The sequence below is a fragment of the Pleurodeles waltl genome, chromosome 10 (assembly GCF_031143425.1).
Source record: "Pleurodeles waltl isolate 20211129_DDA chromosome 10, aPleWal1.hap1.20221129, whole genome shotgun sequence".
Lineage (NCBI taxonomy): Eukaryota > Metazoa > Chordata > Amphibia > Caudata > Salamandridae > Pleurodeles > Pleurodeles waltl.
The window spans coordinates 727,521,675-727,545,070 of NC_090449.1; the positions used below are offsets into that span (position 1 = coordinate 727,521,675).

A 23,396-nucleotide genomic window follows, 5' to 3' on the forward strand; every position below is an offset into this window, starting at 1 on the left:
TTGAGACTGTAGTTTTTGTACACCATCAAGGGATCTGGTTAACAGTCAAACTCTGGGCAGGTCTCTGAATGTTAAAGCCAGCATTATCCTGCAGATCAAAAGTGTTGTCTTCTACCAGAGGTAGTCCTGTATATCTTCACCTTGGGGGCCATTTCTCCCATGCACTTGTTCGTGTCATTGGAAAATGCTTTGTACCAGCAGTTCTGTGCCCTGCAATATCGGTTGAGGCAAGCCTTTGAAGGCACGTTTCAGTTGAGGCAGAACTTTCTGCTTTACTACATATTTCCTCCTGTACCCTTGATTCCTCTGGTTCTGAGAAAGGTTCACCTAGCCCAAATAATTATAATCTCCCCAGATTGACAGAGAACTGTGAGCTATGCAAACCTTCTGCATTTCTACCTGTATCCCCCGCTTCGTCTACCTCTCTGTCAATTTTCTCTCCCAGCAGTTTGGGGTGGGGGGAGGGGTGCAGGATGTTCTGTACCCCAATCTTGAAAGGCTCACCTTCCTGCCTGGATAATGAGCAAGGACACCTAAGCATCTTTTATCTGCTGCCTGAGGTATTAGGTTTCATCTTGTCCGTTCAGTGCCCTTATTTGTATTCTGTATATTCTTGGAACATGGAATGCAGGGATCCGTTGTGGTTCCCTTGTGGTTCAAATAATCAGGAGTCATCTAATTCACACTTATTCTGGCTCAGAGAGAGAGTGCAGGTCGGCACAGTCAAGAGTTATTAGGCAGCCTCAGTGTTCTGCATCGTAGGATCCTCAGTGATAGTCATAAATGCAAAATATTCCCATGCATCTACTGGGATCCCAGAACACTTTATCCTCAAATCCTGAGAAAAATCATTTTTAGTAGGAGTTTCTACCTCAGTTCTTAACTTGTGGAGTTATCTCCAAAGGGAATGACAGGCCTGCTTTTTGACTGATAATTTATGTTTTGAAAGTCATGTAAACAAAGTAAAAAGTCCACATAACAGCCCCTGACTGCAGGACAACCATGAATTTAAACAGAAACAGTTCTTTAAAGTACCTGTAGAGACGGAAAATGACACAAAAACAAAGCGTGTCAGGTCGAGTTAATTGAGTGTAAGAGAAAAATACAATGTTACCTTAAGGAGCCAGAAGCTTCCCTTTCCACCATTCATTGTACTGGCAGCTTGCCTCACCACAGCGTCAGTTCTTTTTTCTCGCTAATGCTGAGAGGATCTCGGGAACACTCTCTGGGTTACTTTACCCAGATATTCTTTATTTTTTCAGTCTAAAGTCAATTTTCTTGCCTCACACAACATCTTTGAGCTTTCCTTACATTTTTCAGCCAAGAGTGGTGATTTTTTTCTTCAGAATGACTTCACTGTTTGTGAAGTTCCCTACATGTGGGCGAAAAATGGTCAGACCCTCCACTCACTGTGTGGTCTGCCTGTCTCTCATTCAATGCAGGTCTGTGAATTTTGCCAAAAGTTGTCTAAAAGAGCCCTGAAAGATCAGGAAGGCATCTGTTTGAGGGGAAAGCTGGAGAACCTACGACTGCAGGATGAGATTAACAAACAGAGGAAAAAGGGCAGAGAAGGGGCTCCTTCTTCTGTGACAAGACTTTCTCACTCTAAAGACTCACAGAGAGGAAGATCAGGTGAGAGAAAGACCCAAAAAACTATCATCACCTTCTTTCAGGTCATTCACACCATTCTAGACACTGGTCGACGTCGAGCCAACCATCGGCACTGACTTTTTCGCCGTCAAGCACAACAACATTGCTGACACCATTATCTTTACCTTTAATGTCGACAACAGCTCCAGCACCACAACAGCGACGTTGACACTGTTGGAGCACTCAATATCGACACACCACTATTCGACGTCGAGGGTGACATATGCTAAGCTAATACTAGGGTAGGTTCAGTATATTAGGGAACTGACTTCACTTTATTGTGGCACAATTAAGTAAAAATAAAAATGTAGTTGAGAAGGACCGCAAACACTGATTGTTCTTTCTTATTATGAAAAATAATCTGTGATTTGAATGTGTTTTGCCTGAAAATAGATAGCCATGTGTATTATTGAAATAACTTGAATTCATGGTTCATTTACTCTGCAGAGTTATGCAAGACAGGCGTGAGCAGGCCAGGCAGGACCTCAAGGGCTTGGAAGAGACTGTGGTAAGTAATTAGCCTTTAAATTCAACCCAAGGTAACCACAAGGAAACTGGGAGGATTTCTTTAGGGGTGCTTGCTGAAAAATCTTAATTGTGAAGGGATTGGACTCACTGTATTAAATGTTTGTGGACTTTTTCAATGCTGCTCTTAAATTCAAAAGTACATCTTCCTGCCAGTGCTGTGTCTATGCAGAATCTGTAGATTTTGAAATAGCCCATATATCATTCTGGGACCGGGTAAGTCTTTTGCACAGTACAGGCATACTGCAGAGTCAATTGTGGTCCTGTCCCTTACCACCTGTACTCTCTAGAGTAATAATTACACCTCCTCGACCATGCATGACAGGTGTCAAGTGTTAATTCCAACAGCTGAGTTTTGTTTGCTGATACTTAAATACAGTGTCAGGTGATAGGATTCCACAACAACTTTTAGTGGTGTTTCTGGTGAATATTTCTACCTGCAGATTCCTCACTGTAGAACAACTGAAGGTGTCAGACTGGATCAATAAACTTAAAATCTTTAAGTTTGCTAGTAGAGGGCCCTGGATTCAGTTGCACCAGAAGAGACGTGAGATGGTGACGCCGATCCCATGCAGCACTCAGCCTGGCATCAGTTCCCTTTTTCTGTGCCTTCAACGTGGATGAAGACCTTCTCTCCTGAGGAAAATGTTTTCTCACAAATTCTACATGGGCAGTACATTCTATAGAAGAATGTCTCCAAAAGAATGTCTCCCCCAAGAAAATCAGGGTTTAAGCTTTGTGGGGAATGTGAGGGACAAATGTCCATCATAGATTTACATGCCATTTGTTTATGGTGTTTGGGCTCCGATCATGAAACTAAGTCTTCTCTCGTAGGGGATTTCCATGATAGTCATAAGCGTTGAATATTCCCCGCCAGCCTGCGGGGACCCCTGAGCACTTTTTCCAATATAACTTCTTAAGTGTCCATGTTCGCCTTACTTCAGAAAGGCCTACCAAGTCACTTAAGAATTTTCCCATGCAGCCTATAGGAAGGGCTACAGTGTTCAAACTTCTTCATTCAGATTGTCCTTGAAGTAAATGCATTAAATTGCTTGACCAATTAATATAATTTTTCAGAAAAATTCCTGTACAAACCTTTTTATATCAGAAAACCCCCTATGAAGGAGTGCAGAGCAGTGTAGCCCATAGGCTGCCATTAGTAATGAAGAAAAAGGATACGGTGCCTTTAAGGACAGCCAGTCCTCCAGTATCCTATCATGCTTAGAGAGAGACAGTTATCTCAGTTCTTTTTTCCGGCACCTGCTGACAGGACCCTGGAGCATTGAACTCGACCTTTTTAGGGTTTTTTCCTCAAAAATATAGAGAAACTTTGAGAGAAAAAAGGCTTCATTCGACATCTTTTGTCATTCTCTATTGGATTTTGAAGTTTTCGGACAAGAATTTAAGGCTTTTTTTTACACAAAAAATGCCTTCCTTGTTTGACAAATGCCCAAAATGTGGCAGAAAAAAGGCCAAAACAGACCCTCATGAGGTCTGCATCATTTGTCTGCCGTCCTCACATATACTTGCCTCCTGTAACATATGCAAGACATTCTCTAGGCGCACATTGTGTGACAGAGAGAAGATTCGCCTTCAAGGGAGAGCAGAGAGAAGACGCCAAGGAACCAGTGGGACTTCTGAGCGAGGGGAAGGTCAGTCTCCACCAGGGCTCATACCTCAGCCTCCAGTGGTCGTGGAAGGTCTGAGAGGCGTTCCTCAGGGCAAAAACGCCATTGGTCCCGATCGACGTCGAGAGGAGGTACAGCGCCGACATGCTCGCCGTCGAAGTCCGGCTCAACGTTGTATAGGAGTCGCCGTTCGACGTCAAGGCACCCCATGACGTCGAAGACCCCACGACGTCGAGGAGCAGATCGGCGGCGGCGGAATCGACATCACTGCGTCGATGCCGAGACGTAGAGGGAGATCGACGTCAAGGAGTCCATCAACATCGAGGAGACCATCGACGTCGAGGAGACACAAGAGAAGGAGAATTTATTCGTCCTCAGAGCGATCTACTTTGGTAGTGCTGCTTCCCTTGTCGCCTTCCACTCGTGCTTCTCCTCATGCCTCTCCTCCTCCAGATCTACCGCCAACTTCACCTCAGGCACAGACACTGCGGCCTACGGGTCAGGAGTTACCACAACCGGCACCGCTTCCAGTGCCTCAAGTACCGATTAGTGTCCAAACTAGACCGCGCTCTACATCGCGCCACCGTTCACGTCATGGTCATGAATCATCCCGCTCAAGGTCTCACCACAGATCTAGACATAGATCAAGTTCAAGGGGTCATGAGAGAGAGTCTTGGTCTTCCACCAGAGACTACTCCCCTACCTTATCGGACTCTCCTCCACCTCGGTCCTCGCCGGTGGATGATATTAACACCTTCCATGAAGTGCTGGTCCGAGGTGCGTCAAAACTAAATATTCCGATGGTCGCCCCTACACCATCTACGTCTGTCATCTTTGAAACTCTACAACAGTGTACAGCTGCCAGACCGTTACTACCCCTAGTACATGGCCTCTTAGAGCCTGCTATGGAAGTGTTCCTCACAACAGCTACGACAAGACCTGCACCGTCTAGACTGCAGAAAAAGTATCGCCCACCTGAGCAAGATCCTGTATTTTTGCGATCCGACCCGCCACCGGACTCAGTGGTTATATTGGCGGCTCGCAAAGCTCACGCTACCTCTCAGTCTTCCACCTCTCCCCCGGATAAGGAGAGTAAAAGGCTGGATTCAACAGGCCGTAAAGTCTTCAGTTCGGCTGCATCGTCTATGAAGACTGCAAGCGCCACAGCCCTTTTGGGCAGGTACGATAGATCTTTGTGGGATTCCATATTGCCTTTCACAGAGCATCTCCCGAGAGATCACAGAGAGGACTTCCTAGAAATAGCCAAAGAGGGTGCTATGGTCTCCAATCAGATCATAAGTGCGGCGTCAGAAGCGTCTTTACTCTCAGCACATTCTTACTGCCATGGTGTGACACTGAGAAGACATTTGTGGCTGCGGCTTACGTCATTGAAGCCGGATGCTCAGCAAAGAATTACAAATCTGCCATTTTCAGGATCAACCTTATTCGAATCACACGCAGATGATGAAATGGCAAGGATGAAAGCTGAGGTGGACACATTAAAAGCAGTAGGTCTTGACAAACCTAAAGAGCAACGTCGGTCCTTCCGTCCTTTCCATCGCTGCTACACCACGCAGAGGGTTCAAACCCCTCAATGGGTCCCTACGAGGTCTCACCAGCAGTACCAGCGAGCCTATCAGCCTCAGCGTAAATCACAGAGGGGACGATCGACCCATCAGTCTACTCAGAGTACCCGACAACCTACCACCTCAAAACCCTGAGAATTTCCTCCCCCCAACTTCATTAACCACTCCGGTGGGGGGAAGCGTCACCAATTGCCTGGTAGAATGGCAAAAAATTACAACAGACGCTTGGGTCTTAAACATTGTACAGAATGGATATTGTCTCAGGTTTTCCACACCGCCTCCGGCCATTCCGCCAAAACCCTCAACTGCGCACCTCGACCTCTTAAGGGCCGAAGTTTCCATCCTCCTCGAAAAGAGAGCAGTGGAATTGGTTCCCCTCAACCAACGGGGGAAGGGTATTTACTCCAAATACATTCTCATCCCAAAGAAGGACAAGAGCGAATTCAGACCCATTCTAGACCTCAAAATTGCCAACAAATGGTCTGAAAGGAAAAGTTCAGGATGCTATCCTTACACCAATCCTCAGATTCAACATGGAGACTGGCTTTGCTCAGTGGATCTCACAATGCGTATTTTCACATCCCCATTGCGTAGAAGCATTGGAAATTGCTGAGGTTTGTGGTGGGTCAAGATCACTTCCAATACACGGTCCTACAATTCGGTCGCAGGTCTGCACCCAGAACCTTTTCCAAGTGCATGGCGGTGGTGGCAGCTCATCTCAGGAAAAATCGAATTTTCATATACCCTTATCTGGACGACTGGTTAATCAAAGCATCCACTTATGCAGAAGCCAAAATGCATTTCCAGATGACCTGCGAGCTCCTGTATCGACTAGGTCTTCATGTCAACTTTCATAAGTCAACAACAGTTCCTGTCCAGAAGTTACAGTACTTAGGAGCTACCATAGACACACTGCAGGCAAAAGTGTGTCCTTCGCAGGAACGACGCTTATCCATTCTCCGGAAGTGTCGGACTCTCCGATCAATGCGTCACCCAACAGTGCGAACAGTCTCCTCACTTCTCGGCTCCATGACATCCTGCATCTTTCTGACACCCAACGCTCGCCTCCACATGCGACTGCTTCAGGAATGCCTGGAGGACCAATGGAATCAATTGTCGGGGAACTGGGAAGACCGAATTAGTCTGTCCACCCATGAAATCAGATCTCTAACTTGGTGGTGCTCTCCAGCCAATCTCCTAAAGGGGATGCCATTCCGGGCACAGCCTCCAATGCAGACTATTGTGACAGATGCCTCTCTCCTCAGATGGGGAGCTCATATGGATCACCTGCAAATACAAGTTTGATGGTCTCACAAGGAATCATTGTACCACATTAGTCTCCTAGAGCTACGGGCGGTACACTTAGCTCTCAAGGCATTTCTACCCTCAATCACCACCAACAACTTGCTGGTACAGACAGACAATACCACCACTATGTCTGAACAATCAAGGGGGCACCAGATCCAGAGTCTTGTCTCAAGAGTCCCAGTCAATATGGCACTGGCTCCTAGCCAGGAAATTGAGCATAGTGGCAACTCACCTTCCAGGGTTTCAGAATATGCAAGCGGATGCCCTCAGCAGAGTTCTTGAAGAGAACCACGAGTGGGTACTCGACGAAGATGTCACTCAAGACATTTTCCGTTTGTGGGGCACACCTTCTATCGACCTCTTTGCCACAGAAGAAAACAGGAAATGCCACGACTTCGCCGCCAGGTTTTACCACCCAGATTCGCTGGGGAATGCTCTGTGGATAGACTGGTCCAACAAATGTCTGTATGCCTTTCCACCAACTCCGCTGATCCCAGCAGTCCTCCTCAAACTCTCGATGACACCAGCCACGATGATCCTTATTGCACCAGAGTGGCCGAGACAGTGGTGGTTCCCGGATCTCCTTCACCAATCACTCCAGCAGCATCTCAGGCTACCCTTCAGACCGGACCTCCTGACGAAGTTCGGAGGACAAATGAGACATCCCAGTCTCTCCTCATTAAATTTGGCAGCATGGCTCCTGAGTTAGTCCAGTATGGTCATCTAAACCTTCCACAGGATTGTATGGACATCTTAAAAAATGTGAAGCGGCCATCTACTTGTTCAGCATACTACTTCAAGTGGAAAAGATTCTGCATCTGGTGTTCCTCTAAGGGGATTACTTGTTACAATTGGCACGATCTGTCCTGCAACTTTCTTCAACAAAAGTTCATTTGGCAGCCTTAACTGCTTATAGGAAAACTCATTCGCAAACCTCTTTCTTTAGAATTCCTGTTACCAAAGATTTCCTAGAGGGGTAAAGAAGGTCTTTCCTCCAGTTAGGCGCCCTTCTCCACCATGGGAACTTAATGTGGTCCTTTCACGTCTAATGCAACATCCAATCGAACCTCTACACAAGGCATCCCTCCAACACCTCACTTGGAAGATGGCCTTTCTAGTGGCAATCACTTCAACAAGAAGGTTTAGCGAAATCCAGGCCCTCTGTACCCACGAGCCCTACATAGTGTTTCATTCCTCTAAAGTAGTCCTACAAACACATCCTAAATTTCTACCCAAGGTTATATCCGACTTCCACATTAACCCGTCGATTTCGCTACCTACTTTCTTTCAAAACCCTTCCACTCCAGCAGAGAGAGCTCTCCATTCTCTAGATGTTAAGAGAGTGTTGAAATTGTATCTAGATAAGACCAATCCCCTATGGAGAACTTCACAACTGTTTGTTAATTATTGTACGGTCCGTACCGGCTTAGCCACCTCCAAGCAATCGATATCGAGATGAATAGTCTCCTGTATTTTATTTTGTATCAACTAGCTAAGAAAACCCTACAGGGTAAACCAAAAGCACATTCCACCAGAGGCAAGTCGGCTATGACTGCTCTACTGCGGAATGTTCCATTATCAGAAATTTGTAAAGCTGCGACTTGGAGATCGGTTCACACCTTTACTAAACACTATTGCCTCGACTCTGATGCTAGGGCAGATGCTCAAGTAGGACAGGCTTCACTTAGGAACCTCTTTGCTTGAGAGAATATTCTCCGATTACTCTATCTGCTCCTCCGCGGGTTATGGGATGGGCTTGGTATTCTATTCAACGCTTATGACTATACATGGATATCCCCTACGAGAGAAGGTATAGTTTCTTACCTGTAACTCCAGTTCTCTCGTAGGGGTATTTCCATGATAGTCATAAGCGTTGAATATTCCCCGCCCGCGGGGACCCCGGAGTACTTTTTTCAATATAACTTCTTAAGTGTCCATGTTCGCCTTACTTCAGAAAGGCCTGCCAAGTCACTTAAGAATGTTCCCATGCAGCCTATAGGAAGGGCTACAGTGTTCAAACTTCTTCATTCAGATTGTCCTTGAAGTAAATGCATTAAATTGCTTGACCAATTAATATAGTTTTTCAGACAAATTCCTTCACAAACCTTTTTATATCAGAAAAACCCCTATGAAGGAGTGCAGAGCAGTGTAGCCCATAGGCTGCCATTAGTAATGAAGAAAAAGGATACTGTGCCTTTAAGAACAGCCAGTCCTCCAGTATCCCATCATGCTTAGAGAGAGACAGTTACCTAAGTTCTTCTCTTGGGAACCTCTTTGCTTGAGAGAATATTCTCTGATTACTCTATTTCCTCCTCCGGGGGTTATGGGATGGGCTTGGTGTTCTATTCAACGCTTATGACTATACATGGATATCCCTTACGAGAGAAGGTATAGTTTCTTACCTGTAACTCCAGTTCTCTCGTAGGGGTATTTCCATGATAGTCATAAGCAACCCTCCCACCACCCCGGGGGAGCAGATAGATGGCTTTATTAGATAAATATTTATTATCAGCTAATAACTACCTGCAAAAAGAACTTAGGTAACTGGCTGCATGGGAACATTCTTAAGTGACTTGGCAGGCCTTTCTGAAGTAAGGCGAACATGGACACTTAAGAAGTTATATTGGAAAAAGTACTCCGGGGTCCCCGCAGGCGGGCGGGGAATATTCAACGCTTATGACTATCATGGAAATACCCCTACGAGAGAACTGGAGTTACAGGTAAGAAACTATACCTTGTTCATCATGCCTTAGTATGAGTTCTAAGGCCATTATGGAACACAAGGCCACATTTTCATAGCCTGGGCAAAGGACGTTCAATGTCACCAAAAACTGTCCCACAGATCCCGGTCTCTATGGACGTCGTCAGGGAAAAGATACCACATACATAAGAAAAAGGACAAAGAAGCGGCATAGAGGTCGGTCTCCTCAACACTCTGTCCCCAACAGGACCCTTGCCTTCAGAGCCAGAGCTCATCCTTATCCCCAAAGAGAATCCTCAGTGCAGACCTTCTTTCTCTCCAGCCTCGACGACCGCGATTCCTTCAGCACCACCCCAGACAGTACTCGACTTCCTGGTGCAATTCTGCAGCGCTTAATAACAACATGCACACCATTTTCACAAAGCATCAACACCATCTGCCACCTCTTAGTGCCCCTTAAAGCCGCAAAGTTACCCGCTCTTTCTGCCATTTGGGGCTGTTCCTGCAGAGCCAACTCCATACTGCTTCGACCCGCACTTCACTTCATGAAACTGATATCACTACCAGCACCATCATCAGTCCCGCCAGTCTCAGATGTGGGGCCACTGGCGCCACACTCGGTCTTCAAGGAACGAGTTCAACCCCGTCAAGAGGCCCAAAGGATTCGTGAAGAGGAGGCGTATAGAGCCTGACAACTATGACATTTTCAGAACTGACTCCTTCCCACTGGAGCACTTTTCTGATAATAGTCCCATGCAATAACCTCTGCATTTTTCAAGGACTGCCCTCTGCAAGCGTCTGGATACTGCCCCAGAACTTGCTATGGATTATCCCACTAGGCCACCTACTTAAGAGGTTGTCTTACTCCACAGAATAATGCTCAACGCTGCTGTGGTGCTGGACCTGAAACTTCCCACAACTGAAGCTAAAACAAATGTCCTCACTGAGGTTCTACTTCCTTGGGTGGCTCCGGCTGAGCTACTTCTTCCGTTCAATGATGCTCTGCTGGATACAGTACTTCAAGCATGAGAGAAACCCTCCTCTTCAGGAATCACCTTCTGTCCCGCTGGTATCATGTGATTCCTGGTGACCCAGCCTTCTTGACTTCTATAACATCCCCAGGCAGCCTAGTTATACAAGCCTCCTGTTAAGGGACGCATTCTGGTGGCATCTTTAAATGCTCCCTTCTGACAGGGATTCAAAAAGAATGGAGGCTTCAGGGAAGAAAGACTTCCCAGCAGGGAGCACATGGCCCAAAAATCCTTTAATGCAAATCACTTGCTTGCTAGATACAACCATACTTTGTGGGACGTGAGGCAAATTAAACTCCCTCGTGTACACCCAGACATTAAAAATCACTTCCAAGAAGTCATAGCGTATAGGTAGAATGCTTCGTGGCACATAATAAAATCAGGTTTGGATACTGTGGATTCGGTTGCCAGAGCAATGGGCACCTCCATCTCAGTAAGATGGCATGCTTGGCTTTGGATGTCAAATTTTTCCTCAGATGTCAATGCCAATCTCATAGATCTTCCTTTCAGTGGCATTCAGCTCTTCGGAGATAAAGTGGACTCTACACTGGAGAGGGTTTAAGGCCTGCAAAAGTCACTGCAAGATTCTTATGCTTGCAGCCTCCACCTGCTAAGGACTATAGAAGCTTTTGCTGCTTCGAAAGAAGATTCTCCTTCCATCCTTGTCACTACTCACTGTCCCACCTGCTGCAACAACAGCAGTAGAGCCTGCTTACCAGACAGTACAAAAAATGGGCAAAGCAAGAGGTTCGCAACCCTTCTCTTCATCCTCCTTCACAGCACCCCAAGGAAAGCAGACCTAGTTTTCTTCCTGAACCCCAACGCAAGGCCTGTGGGAGGTAGTGTGTCCCATTTTCTACAGGGCTTGAAGACCATTACTTCAGACCAATTTGTCATACAAATTGTAGAAGAGGGTTACTCCCTCCCATTCCTACGGGTTCTGCCCACGTACTCCAACCCCTTCTGACCATCTGATCATCCTGCAGCAGTAGTTAGCAGCTCTTTTTCTCAAAGAGGCAGTGGAGCGAATGCCTGAAATGGAAAATGACCCGAATTGTTAATCTTGTTACTTCCTGGTGCCCATAGGAACGGCTCTGTCCTGGATCGCAGGAGCCTGAACTACTTCTTCAGAAAGAAAAAAAGTTAAAGATGCTGACCCTAACTCACGTTCTACTGGCTTTAGAGCTTGGAGACTGTGGAAGTATGCATCCTGCAAGTTATGGACACCATCCATTCCTACCTTGCGGTCTCATCAGAGGTACTTGCGATTTGAGGTGGGCTTTGTTTACTACCAATTTACAGTACTACCCTTTGGACTGACATCAACACCTCAATACTTAACAAAGGTGTTTGCTGTGGTGGTGGCCCATATCAGACGGTCTGGCATCCCTATCTTTCCATAACTGCATGACTGGTTTCTCAGAGCCAGCTTGCTATATTTGGTGTTGCACCATTTGCAGTCATTGTCATCTCCTGTTCAACCTGGGCTTTTCGATCAGCGAGCTCAAATATTATCTGTGGCGCTCTCAACAAATCCAGTTCATAGGGTCGGTACTGCCTAGGGATCTGGCTCACCACCTATCACCTACCGGGGTCTCTGAAAGTCTGAGCCACCAGTTAGAGCCAGCATTATCTTGCTGATCATGAGTGGCTTCTTCTACCGGAGGTAGTCAGAACATCTTTGCCCATTAGGCTCTCCTCAGGTGGACTTGTTTGCTTCCTTGGAAAAATGCTCAATGCCAACAGTGCTGCGCCCTCCAGTATCCGTTGAGAGGAGCCTTGGAGAGACGCTTTTCAGTTAAAGTGGAACCTTCAGCTGCACTGCGTGTTTTCCCAAATACCCTTGATTACTCAAGGAAGATTTGCCAAGACCCAGTCATTCTCATTCTGTCAGATTGGCCGAGAAGGATGTGGTATGCAGACCTCCTGCCCTTCTCCACATGTCCTCTGCTCTCCTTGCCGTTCAGGCTGCATCTTCTCTCCCATGCTGTGTGTAGTAAACTGGACTTCTTTGCAGATGCCCCCCTACACACTTTTTGCCCCTTTAGAACTATTAGATGCTGGTTTTCAAATCTGACAGTGCTGTGAGACCTGCTCATCAGACCTCAGTGCCAGTGCTCTTTCCTTTAAAACAATGCCTGTCTAATTGTAGCACAATTGGCAAAGAACGTTAACACCCCTGTAAGTCCCTAGTAAATGGTACCTGTTGATCCCAACCCTTCAAAACAACCTTAGGGTTGGTCCCAGCTGCAGTGGTCACTCCTCCCTGGTATACCTAATTTTTCCGCCTGACCTGCCAGCAAAAGTGGGGCTTGGTCGGGGGGGGGGCATTTCCACTAGGTGGAGTGTCATGGGGCACTGTAACAGGAGGCCTGAGCATTTGAGGCTCACCGCCAACTTTTACAGTTCCTGCAGGGGGGAGGTGTGTGAATAAGCACCCTCACCCAGAGCAGGCTTTATTCCTAACCCCAGAGAGCACAGAGGCTCTGACCCCATGGAATGAGAGAGAATTAGTGGCAGGCTGGCACAGACTGGTCAGCCGTGCACTAAAAGATTGGGTAAAATACAGGGGGCATCTCTAAGATGCCCTCTGTGTGCATTTTACAATAAATACAACACTGGCATCTGTGTGGGTTCATTGTGCTGAGAAGTTAGATACCAAACTTTCCAGTGTTCAGTAAAGCCATCATGGAGCTGTGGAGTTCATACTCCGTATGGCCACACTGCACTTACAGAGTTGAAGAATGGACTTAGACACTGTAGGAACATATTGCTCATGCAGCTATACCTTCACCTGTTGTATAGTGCACCTTGCCTTAGGGCTGCAAGGCCTGCTAGAGAGGTGACTTACCTATGCCACAGGCAGTGGGCTGTGGGCATGGCACTCCGTGAGGCATGCCATGTCGATTTTACCGTTTTCTCCCCAAAAACACGTTCAATGTGCAGAGGCAGTGTGCATGTGTTTGGTGAGGGATCCCTTAGGTTGACACAATACGTGCTGCAGCCCTTGGGAACCCTCCCTGGCCACAGAGCCCTTGGTACCACTGGTATCTTTCACTAGGGACGTAGCTGTGTGCCAATTGTGGAAACTATGGTAGTTTTGCGAAAGAACACTGGTGCTGTGCCTGGTTAGCAAGGTCCCAACAGACTCTCAGTCAAGTCAGCATCAATATCAGGCAAAAAAAGGGGGGGTGGGGGAGTAACTATACCAATAGAGGTGCACTTTCCTACATGGCTGTTCTAGTTTTGACCAGTCAGTGCGCAATCAAGGAGTTGGTAGGTTTTCAGGGGCACCTCTAAGGTGCCTTCTGAGTGCATGTATTAATAAATCCATCACTGGATGGCCAAAAATCCATATTGTCAGTGAAGACATCACATAGTTGGGGAACTCGTAATGACCAGTGTCCAGGACATGTACTTAAAATGGCTTTAGTGATCACTTACTATATCTGAGATTCAACAGAGATAGCAGAGGCATATCTGCTCATGCAGGTATCCCCTCACATGTAATATAATGCACCCTGCCTTTAGGGCTGGATGGCCTGCTAGAGGATGACTTAAATATATTGCATGCAGTGTAGAGGTGGACAGGGCACACAGGCTGTGTGCCATGTCGTGTTTTCGGTTTAGTTCTGCACCAAGACATGCAGCCTGTGAAAGCAGCAGTCTGTGTACTAAGTGAGGGGGTCCCTGAGGGTGCCACAATTCGTGCTGCAGTCCTCAGGGGTTTTCCTTTAGTACCTGTGCCCTAGGTACAAGAAGTACCATTTACTGTGGACTTATAGTGGTAGCTAAAGGTTTGCCAATTGGGGAAAAAATTACTGTGCAGTTTTGGGGAAAGAGTTCTGGCATGGGGACCCTCTTAGCAGGGACCCAGTGCACTTCAGTCGAAATTGTACCAGAAACCAGGCAAAATGTGGGGGAGTGACCATGTCAAAAGAGTGACTTTCCTACAGTTAAGTCAGCACCCTCAGCATATTTGCGGACAGACCCTTTGGGGATTTTAGGGTCGAAATTGCCTCTCTCTCCCTCCCTATTTGTATTGTTGCTGCCACCATTGATGGGTACTAGACCCATTTCAGCCCTTCCTCTTTCTATGGCCTGCGGTTTCGCCTTAAGGGCTACTGATTTGGATAGTCTCTCCAGTGCCAAGTCTGCATCCTCTAGTACAGGCCATATAAGTGCCTGGATTACCTCCAGATATATTTTTAAAGTAGGGGTTTCTGTTTTCCTCTCCCTCTGGGGCGTTGGAGAGGAGCCCTTTCCATGAGCACTGTTGCAGACTTATCCTCACTGACTATGTCATATTTAACACTGTCAGCATTTTCTTGGAGTGCCAGGGTCCTACCGACCTGAGCAAGCAACTCCCGACCTGAGCAAGCAACTCCTGGATTGGTGCTTTTGATGGTCAGCGCCCAAGGGCTTAACAGAGGTTAAAGTAGATAATACTAATGCTCTCTTTTGTGGTAGTGTGGTCGAGCAGTTAGGCTTATCAGAGGGTAGTGCAAAGCATTTGTTGTACACACAGGCAATAAAAGAGGCACACACTCAACTCCAGACCAATTGTTTTATATAGCAAAAACATATTTGTTACTTTATTTCTAGAACCATAAGGATTTTGTTGCAGGTAAGTACATTTGCAAGTATCAAGCATATGTATCAAAGGCACTTTGTTTAGATTTGGCAAAGAAAACAGTTTACAGGCAAGTAACACTTTCCACTTTCAAAAGTTGACGCAGTGCAATTTACAACACAGTCGGGTTGGGTGGGTGGGATGGAGTGTTAATGCAGTTATGCGATAAGTACACGACTCACAGTTCCAGTCTTGGGCTTTACGATATCCACTGGTGAAGGTTTAGGATGACCTCAAACATGCACCACGTGCAACACAGGGCCGGCTGGGTGCAGAGGTCAAAGTTGGTGTATGGTTTAGAATGTGATCCTATGAAGACTGGGGCCTCTAGTAAATAGATCTGCTGTCAGTAAGTACCCGCAACTTCAGAGTGCAGACCTGAGGGGTTCAGGTGAGCACCAGGGAGCCCACAGGTCAGCACCAAACACACACCTTCAGTGGCACAGGGGCGGCCGTGTGCAGGATGTAAACACAGCATCCGGCTCCCAGTGCTTTCCATTAGGGTGACCCCAGGGGTCACAAAGATGCTGCAGTCTGGGTTCAAGGGGTCGGTTCTGGGAAACCAGAAGCTGGACAAGGAGGAGGGCCTCCTACTGAACGTTTCTGGACCATAGGTCAGATTCCCCATGGCCAGGGTTCTGAGGGTGTAGGGGTCCCTTTAGGCATCCAGAACCTTCATCCAGTTATCTCGCGGTCAGGGGGGTCCTCTGGATTTAGGCTGCAGGTGTTGTCGTGTAGGCCAGGAGGGGTCAACCCAGGTTGGACACAAGGTCAAAATCGCCTGGGGACATGCTGTGGACCGGTGGGTCACCTGGACACAGGGTGTGGGCATTGGGTGCAAATTGGGCAGAACTCGAGGATCTGCAGTGATTCTGGAGACCTTATTGGAGTTTTTTGTGTACAGGACCACTGTCACCAAGAGTTCTTGGTCCTCAGGGGGGCTGGCAGTTCTCTGGGGGTTTGGAGAGGTTCGCTGGCCCTGCAGGATCTGTCGCCTTTTTGTAGCAGGGCTTCTGAAGCTGCAGACAGGCTGGTAGGGCTGGGGCGAAGTTAGTGTCTGGTGTCTTCCCTGCTGGGGGGGTGGGGGGGGGCTTAGTAGCCCTTCTTTCTTCTTGTCTTGAAGTTGCCAGTAATCTAATGATTTAGGGGGCGTTACATGGGTCAGGGGGCAGTAACCAATGGCTACTGTCCCTGAAGGTGACTACAACCTTCCGGTGTCCACTCCCTTTCGGAAGGGGGACACGGTCCTAACTCTATTGGTCCCTGTCCTCCAAACCAAGATAGAGGATCCTGCAGGAAGGGGTTCACTTCAGCTAAGGACACCTTAGGGATGATCCTAGTTGGAGTGGTCAGTCCTCCCTGTTTTACCTAATTTTCCTGCCAGACTTGCAGCCAAAAGTGGGGCTTTGCCTGGGGGCGGGAGGGGGGGGGGGGCAGGGGGACAGGCATCTTCTGTAACAGGAACCCTGAGACTTTGAGGCTCACCGCTAAGTGTTGCAGTTCCTGCAGGTGGGAGGTATGAAAAACCTCCACCCAGAACAGGCTTTGTTTCTGGCCATAGAGAGAACAAAGGCTCTCAGTCCATGTGGTCAGACACTTATCCGAAAGTGGCAGGCTGGCACAGACTGGTCAGTCCCGCACTAAAGGGTTTGGTAAAATACAGGGGACATCTCTAAGATGCCCTCTGTGTGAATTGTACAATAAATCCAACACTGGCATCTGTGTGGGTTTTTTGTGCTGAGAAGTCTGATACCAAACTTCCCAGAATTCAGTGGAGCTATCATGGAACTGTGAAGTTTGTAATGACAAACTCCCAGCCCATGTACTCAGTATGGCCACTCTGCACTTACAGTGTCTAAGAATGGACTTAGACACCATAGGGGCACATTGCTCATGCAGCTATGCCCTCACATGTGGTATAGTGCACCCTGCATTAGGGCTGTAAGGCTTGCTAGAGGGGTGACTTACTTATGCCACAGGAAGTGGTGTGTAGGCCTGGCACCCTGAGAGGGATGCCATGTCGACTTTACCTTTTTCTCCCCACCAACACACACAAGCTGCAATGGCAGTGTGCATGTGTTTGGTGAGGGGCCCCTTAGGGTCTTGCAATACATGCTGCAGCCCTTAGGGACCCTCCCAGGTCACATTGCCCTTGGTACCATTAGTACATTTTACAAGACACTTAACTGGGTGCCAATTGTGCAAACAATGGTACAGTTCTGGGAAAGAACACTGGTGCTGGGGCCTGGTTAGCAGGATCCCAGCAGACTCAGTCAAGTCAACATCAATATCAGGCAAAAAGTGGGGGGTAACCATGCCAAAAGGGGCACTTTCCTGCACCTAGGTATCCAACTATCTCTAGAGTGCCCACTAATGTTTTTATGGAGGGGCTCAAGCTCATTTACCCACTATGCTATACCTTGCCTCCCTCATGGAACCCCAATCTGCTATTCAGTAAATTGATGCTATCCCAATTTCAACAAACTTGAAGCTCTCTGGGTAGGCATATTACCTCAAAGGGTGCTTTTCTGAATTTCACAAGTCTAAAAGATCTGTGGAACATTCTGAGAAGAGTGAAGCTCAGAGTCTCAACTTTGTTGACTCTGGTTAGGGCCTTATAAATGGGAGGTTAGATATGCACCTACTGCAATGTAAGATGCATGTTATCACAGCTGAGTTATGTTTGGTACCAATGATTACCCGCTTAACAGTGAGGAATAATTCAAGTGTGAACCTGTGACAGGTGTGAATGATAGGGAGCGTAAGAGTAATTTTTTCTTACCTGTTCTATGGCTCACTTTTGATCTGTCTAGCCTTCTTAAGCTGTTGAACTACTGGAGCATAGACTATACAAAAATCTGTAAAGGTCTCTTGGTTTAGGCTCATGTGTGGTCAATGGTTGAAGGAAAAGGAATGACGTGATGGAAAAAGCTAGATTATGTGGAAAAATACATGAAAGTATAAAATCACAAAGGAGTTCAATCCTGAAGATAGTTCATGTTCTAGACATGTGACTGCATGAAAGATGTCAGCCCTATAGAGAGACAATTAAAGGAGATGATACATTTTTCCCCCTAGAACATTATTTTTCCATCTGCCATTGAGTAAAAGGAATGAGAAGTGTACACATACCTGAATCTGATGATTTATTTGTTACCTACTTATTTTTCCCTTTGAATGGACTCTTTGACAGCTTTACCTGTTTCCAGTTTGGTATGGATTAAAGTTACTAGAAATATAATTTATAACATGCAGATCATTTTCATTATTTTTTTAGGCAAAAGAACTTCAAACGCTGCACAACCTTAGGAAGCTTTTTGTTCAAGACTTGGCTACAAGAGTGAAAAAGGTACCCCATGGTTACAAAACTAAAATGTAATCCTTGTTTAATCTATAGTTGGCTTGTTTGCATTTGAAGAAATCTTTTTTAGATTTTCTACTTCTTCTTCTTTTGATTGGATACATTTGATTACATGGACTGCTAATGCTGTATGCTTTAAACTACTTACTTTTGAATAAGGAATATTATTTCATTTGGGCCTAGAACGGTCTGCTGGGTCAGCGTGTGTGATTCCCACCAGGAGAATTTAGCACCTGAATTACGAGTTGGTAAACAAAGTGCTTTAGGTTTAACAAAACTTACACTGTCCGTTAATTGTGACAAAAAGTGTGGTTATGCTTTGCAGAGTGCAGAGATGGATTCAGATGACACAGGAGGCAGTGCTGCACAGAAACAGAAAATATCCTTTCTGGAGAATAACCTTGAACAACTCACAAAAGTCCACAAACAGGTATCTACTCCACTGCTGATCTTTGGCCTAATCTCATGTCATCTGGTGTTTATTTGAGTTGCACTGTGCACTTTAGATTTGTCTGCACCCCCCTGTTTTTTAAAGTGACCTGGGTGTAACACAACGTATGCAAATGCACGATTACAATTTAAATCTTCTATCAAGTTATTTACTTTGACTTTTGTGATCACAATTTGAAGTTTTGTGGTGACCCACTCCTACACCTAAAAGACCCCTGCATGTACACAGATTGTTTTCAATATTTAAAAAAATATTGTTTAGTTATTTTCCACAGAGACCCTAATCAAAATAGGACAGTTATATTGCACTGAAATCGGAGGATACAGTATTAGCAGTCAGTATGTTAACTAACATGATTTGTAGTGTGCAACAAATACCCAGCGATTAGGAGCTAGCAGACAGCATAGACGCATTGCATTACATGAAAAAACATGTTTTACTGCATTGAAACATTCCTGTATTCACATGCTTAAATCATTCCCCATCATCGTGCTGGGAATCCCAGGTAACTTTAAATAGAAGTAAAGTGTTAAAATGACCTTAGGCCTCAACAACAGTACATGTTTAGTAGCACATCCACCTTATGTGAATCAACTTCAGCATTGACCAATGGGATGTAAGTGCTGAGCTTGAATACTCCACCTTAGAAGCCACCATAGCTCATATTTATATTCCACATCATAAGTGAGGACGTGCTTCTGAACAGCTTTGCTCTAACAATGTTCAAAGTATCCGAGGCACTCATGTAAATCAAAATGTTAATTTTCATGTTTATTCTAGTAGATCGAGTCTTCTTCTTGTCATAAGAATGTCCCAATACACAACGGTCAACAGCCAACAGCTTGGATCCAATCTTCTTATTGTTTATTTAGAGATGTATCAAACAACAATAGCCAAGAGTCAACAGCCAACACGTGTTTCGTTGGGCGAAAAACTGTCGCAATTACTTCCTCGGGGCTGTAAATACAATTTTTATATTTATATGTTTAGAAGCAAATCAGATCCATCATTTAAGTTGATTGTTATTTTTTATTTTTTTAAACCATCACCCACATCAAAAAGTGATATGACAGTGTGTCCCATGGGTGGACTCAAACCTTAGCATTAAGAAAATATCACAATTTTAAGAGTGACTTTGTCTCGGAAAAAACATCTTTACATTGTATTTATATGATACAAGTGATGTGACTTTTATAATTATGAATTCTGACTAGAAAAAAAGAGAAAAGCCTAGAGAGCATATCGCCACCACGCACTCGTGGGGTAAGTAAAAAAAATTGTAAAGAAAAAAACGTAGGAAAGCTAGCAATAATGTGGACCCCAATTGTCACCAGAAAAACCAAGGAGATTGTGTCTCTGTTGAGCCCGAATTCGGAATTTCAAAGTGCATACCTTTAAAGACAAGTTCCAAGTTCTAGTACTCCAAGCAAATAGAATGAACTTTAGTCCAATCACGGCATATCATCCAATGCCGAATATCTACAGAGGTTTTAGAGTTCATTAGTTTCACCCACACCTTTAATTTTGATGCATGACTCGCATGAATCTAAAATGATACATGCTAAATATCATCCACCTTAAAGTAGAGGCAAAGTGTAGCGAAAAAGTATATCCGAAACAGAGTGTTTGATGGCATCTGTCGCTGTAGATACGCATGTTCTGCAATAGCTCGCCATCTGGTGTTGGGCCGGAGTGTTACAAGTTGTTTTTCTTCGAAGAAGTCTTTCGAGTCACGGGACCGAGTGACTCCTCCTTTTGTCTCCATTGCGCATGGGCGTCGACTCCATCTTCGATTGTTTTTTTTCCGCCATCGGGTTCGGACGTGTTCCTGTCGCTCCGAGTTTCGGAACGGAAAAAATAGTTAATTTCGGAAGATTTTCGTCGGTATTGTTGCGTTCGGGATCGGCGTACTTAGATTCAACACCGCATCGAAGATCGAAGAGCTCCGGTGCCCTTCGGGGTAGTTTTTCGATCCTCCGTCGGGGCCTGGTCGGCCCGACCGCGTGCTGAGGAACGCCGATGGAACGGACCCCGTTCCGTTTCTGCCCCAAATGCCACAATAAATACCCCTACACAGACCAACACTTGGTCTGCAACCTGTGCCTGTCACCTGAGCACAGCGAAGACACCTGCGAGGCCTGTCGTGCGTTCCGGTCCCGAAAAACACTCCGAGACCGTCGAGCCAGAAGACTTCAAATGGCGTCCGCACCGACAGCCCGACGGGAGTTCGAGGAACAGGAAGAGGAAGGTACCTTCTCGATCCAAGACTCAGACTCCGAAGGATTCGACGATACACAAACCGTGAGTAAGACGTCGAAAACCACACAAAGAAACATTTACAAGGCCCAGGGGACGCCACTGCCACCAGGCCATGGCTCGACCCATAAATTCGGTGACCGACCGTCGGCACCGAAAAAGGCCCAAACAGTGCCGAGATCGTCCGACTCCGGTCGAGACACCGGCACGCAGCCTTCTCGGGACCGAGAAAGTGCTGGAGACAAGCCTCGACACCGAGATGCCGGTGTGGACACGGCTCGACGCCGAGACAGCGGCACCGAAACAGATCGACGCCGAGAGGTTTCGGCCCCGAAAAGGAAAAAAGTCACCTCGGAGCCGAAAAAACACGCAGACAAAGTTTCGATGCCGAAACAAACTGCAAGCGACCCAGCTCCGGGCTCTTATACAGAAGAGCACTCGCTAACCTCCCAAATGCAAAAGCATAGGTTTGAGGAAGAGCTACAAGCAACTGATGCGGACCATACGCAAAAGCGTATCTTCATTCAGCAGGGGACAGGAAAAATAAGCACCCTTCCCCCCATTAGGAGAAAGAGAAGGTTGGAGTTCCAGACGGAACAAGCACCACAACCAAAAGTGGTGAAAAGAGTTACACCACCACCCTCTCCTCCGCCCGTGATTAACGTTTCACCAGCACAAACGCCATCACACTCCCCAGCTCACACCACCATGAGCCAGGGTGACCAAGACCAGGACGCATGGGACCTATACGACGCCCCAGTGTCAGATAACAGCCCAGAGGCATACCCTACAAAACCATCTCCACCAGAAGACAGCACCGCGTACTCTCAGGTGGTGGCTAGAGCAGCACAATTTCACAACGTAAGCCTCCACTCAGAACAGGTCGAGGATGATTTCTTGTTCAACACACTCTCCTCCACCCACAGCTCCTACCAAAGCCTGCCTATGCTCCCTGGTATGCTCCGGCACGCAAAAGACATATTTAAGGACCCGGTCAAAAGTAGGGCAATCACACCAAGGGTGGAAAAAAAGTATAAGCCGCCTCCTACGGACCCGGCTTTCATCACAACACAGCTGCCACCAGACTCTGTTGTTGTAGGAGCAGCTAGGAAAAGGGCCAACTCTCACACATCTGGAGATGCACCACCCCCAGATAAAGAAAGCCGCAAGTTCGATGCAGCTGGTAAGAGAGTCGCAGCACAAGCTGCAAACCAGTGGCGCATCGCGAACTCCCAGGCACTACTTGCGCGCTATGACAGAGCCCACTGGGACGAGATGCAACATCTCATTGAACATCTGCCCAAAGACTTCCAAAATAGGGCAAAACAAGTGGTTGAGGAGGGACAGACCATCTCCAACAACCAGATCCGTTCCTCCATGGACGCTGCAGATACAGCTGCACGGACAATTAATACATCTGTAACTATCAGAAGGCATGCATGGCTCCGAACGTCTGGATTTAAACCAGAGATTCAACAAGCAGTTCTCAATATGCCTTTTAATGAAAAAGAACTGTTCGGTCCAGAAGTGGACACAGCGATTGAGAAACTCAAAAAAGATACAGACACTGCCAAAGCCATGGGCGCACTCTACTCCCCGCAGAGCAGAGGGAATTACAGCACATTCCGTAAAACGCCCTTTCGAGGGGGGTTTCGGGGTCAAAGCACACAAGCCAGCACCTCACAAGCAACACCGTCCACTTACCAGGGACAGTATAGAGGAGGTTTTCGGGGACAATATAGAGGAGGGCAATTCCCTAGAAATAGAGGGAGATTTCAAAGCCCCAAAACCCCTACTACTAAACAATGACTCACATGTCACTCACCCCCTCCACACAACACCAGTGGGGGGAAGAATAGGTCATCATTACAAAGCATGGGAGGAAATCACTACAGACACTTGGGTTCTAGCAATTATCCAACATGGTTATTGCATAGAATTTCTACAATTCCCTCCAAACATACCACCAAAAGCACAAAATTTAACAACACACCATTCCAATCTCCTGGAGATAGAAGTGCAGGCACTATTGCAAAAGAATGCAATCGAATTAGTGCCAAACACACAAATAAACACAGGAGTTTACTCACTGTACTTTCTGATACCAAAGAAGGACAAAACGCTGAGACCAATCCTAGACCTCAGAGTAGTGAACACTTTCATCAAATCAGACCACTTCCACATGGTCACACTACAAGAAGTATTGCCATTGCTAAAACTGCACGACTACATGGCAACTTTAGACCTCAAGGATGCTTATTTCCAT

At 46.5% G+C, this 23,396-nt stretch overlaps 1 protein-coding gene across 2 annotated transcripts in view; it reads left to right on the forward strand.

The window, feature by feature from the left end:
- Positions 1-23,396, forward strand: part of KIF5B (kinesin family member 5B) — an 811,383-nt gene that overhangs the window by 581,808 nt on the left and 206,179 nt on the right. For both annotated transcript variants that reach the window (XM_069211250.1, XM_069211252.1), the window contains exons 21-23: positions 2,098-2,158; positions 18,340-18,411; positions 18,749-18,853. In XM_069211250.1, coding sequence (XP_069067351.1) covers positions 2,098-2,158; positions 18,340-18,411; positions 18,749-18,853 — 238 coding nt within the window. The remainder of the gene's footprint in view (positions 1-2,097; positions 2,159-18,339; positions 18,412-18,748; positions 18,854-23,396) is intronic.